General features: G+C 39.1%; 1 protein-coding gene and 1 long non-coding RNA gene across 2 annotated transcripts in view; one reads left to right on the top strand and one right to left on the bottom strand.

Annotated features, from left to right (window-relative positions):
• Nucleotides 1-2,120, top strand: part of LOC111728723 — a 9,565-nt gene that overhangs the window by 4,686 nt on the left and 2,759 nt on the right. The gene's annotated exons all lie outside the window — the stretch shown is intronic.
• SLC30A9 (solute carrier family 30 member 9) overlaps nt 2-2,120 on the bottom strand; it is a 73,162-nt gene continuing 71,043 nt past the window's right edge. Inside the window, exon 18 of the mRNA XM_003800701.3 lies at nt 2-1,102. Within this exon, the coding sequence (XP_003800749.1) occupies nt 1,058-1,102 (45 nt within the window). The 3' untranslated portion in view covers nt 2-1,057. The remainder of the gene's footprint in view (nt 1,103-2,120) is intronic.

Below are 2,120 nucleotides of genomic sequence, written 5' to 3'. Positions count from 1 at the left end.
ATATTATGCTAAATGCCCATTTGTAACTGCAGCAAACTCATAGATACACTATGGACTACAATACACAAATCCTGACCACAAGTTTCAGTATAAGAGATTTACTGGTCTCTCCCTTAAAGCAAGAAATATTCTGCAGTTCAGATTCATATAAGTAGTGCCTTTTAAAAAATAAATTAAAACTGCTATTCTGTCTGTATTATAAATATTTTTAGTCCATTTTACAGAATGTTAAAGTGGTCATAAATGTATTATCTCCCAGTAAATAAACATGGCACTGGAGCCAGTTTAGAAAACAAAAAAAAGCAGCACACTGGCCATGGAAATATCCAGGATTACTTTATATTTCCTAACATTAAAAAAATTAAACCAAATAAGGGGAAAAAGGAAAGAAGAAAAAGAAAGTTTACAAAACGGCAACTCCTATGATCTGAAATAATGTACAGAAATGTCTTCATTCAATTCAGTAAACGGAGCCATTTTTGGAATTAACATTTATGGATACCTGGGTAGGAGAGTGTTCTTTTAGTACTCAGGTCAAAATCACAAGATTACACTGAAATAATTTCCACATTCCATAAGGAAAGACAGACTTTGAAGAAGAGTGACTGTTTAAAAACCACATACCAAAATTAATCCGAATATTTGAGATTCATGGAGTGAAATCTTCAGTGGCATCAAAATTAAAAATTATCCCCTGGGCGCCACTCTTTTACCAATGGGAAGAAAGGAGACATGATTACAAGGTACAATATACAGTGACAAGCTATCATGAGAAACTATACACAATTTAAGTAACTGAAATGTTCCCTATGGAAGCATAAAAACATGATTTTCAAATTGATTCCACTTGTAGTGAGTCTCTTAGATGTAAGAAGTCGATTTCATTCTGGGGCCTGCTGAACTGATCTTTACATAAAACATTTCCTCCATCTCACAAAAAAATGGCTTCTGAACGGCACCAACTCCTTCAATGTGGGAGAGGAGGAAACGGGCTTCGCAGAGTGGCTTACTAAACTTGTTTCCACGGGCTTCACCAAGGTGATCCATTCCATCACATTTACAGTATCTCCAAATCTACATGTCGAACTTCAGGATTTCGTTTCTGGAAGGAAAAAATCACCACCACATTATTCACAGCATAAAATAAAATCTTCTGTTTCTTTTTATTTCTTTCCATCACTAGGGCCACCGAAAACATTTCATCAAGCTATTTCACTGTAGCACACCAACAAGAGAAATACTGCTGTACAAGACTAAAACAATCAGATCAACAGGTGAACAGACACAAGGTATGCGAGATAGTCCCACCTCCCTGAGGGTGGGTTTGTTCCTGTATTAATACAAAAATGCATTAGGATCTGATACGTACCAAGCATTGCACAATGAAAATATGTTTTAATGTTGAAGAGAAAATTATTGCAAAACAATAATAATCAGAAAGAGTAAACTGATACCACTGACTTTATGTATTTTAGCAACAACCCCTATAGTCTTGGGTTAGGCACTATGCTAGAAAATGGAGCTATGACTTTAAGTAAGACTCTGCTCCTGGCCAGGCATGGTGGCTCACACCTATAATCCCAGCACTCTGGGAGGCTGAGGCAGGTAGATTGCTTCAGCTCAGGAATTCCAGACCAGCCTGAGTAAGAGTGAGACCCTATCTCTAAAAAAGCCGGGCATTGTGGCGGGCACCTGTAGTTTCAGCTACTCGAGAGGCTGAGGGAAGAGGATTTTGTGAGCCCAGGAGTTTAAGGTTGCTGAGAGCTATGACACCAAGCACTCTACCCGGGGTGACAAAGTGAGACTCTAAAAAAAAGGGACTGTTTCTAACTTTGAGGGACTCAGATCAGTGAGAGACAGGTATAGGAATAACCACCTACATGTTAAAGTATTAGAGCTGATAGTGAAAAAAGTTTCCATTTATCGAGTACTCAACTCTTGGGTCAAGTTCTGTGCCAAGGGACTTTACAGGCACACATGCATGTGTCTTAAAATCCTCATAACAGGCTCAGTGCCTATAGCTCAACCGGCTAAGGCGCCAGCCACGTACACCTAAGGGGGCGGGTTCGAATCCCCAGCCTGGACCCACCAAAAACAACAATAACGGCTACAACCAAAAA

This window comes from Otolemur garnettii, unplaced genomic scaffold (genome assembly GCF_000181295.1).
Source record: "Otolemur garnettii isolate 467f Iridium unplaced genomic scaffold, OtoGar3 scaffold00181, whole genome shotgun sequence".
NCBI classification, from domain to species: Eukaryota; Metazoa; Chordata; class Mammalia; order Primates; family Galagidae; genus Otolemur; species Otolemur garnettii.
The sequence above is the reverse complement of the archived record's forward strand: the minus strand, read 5'-3'. Positions and strand labels throughout refer to the sequence as shown.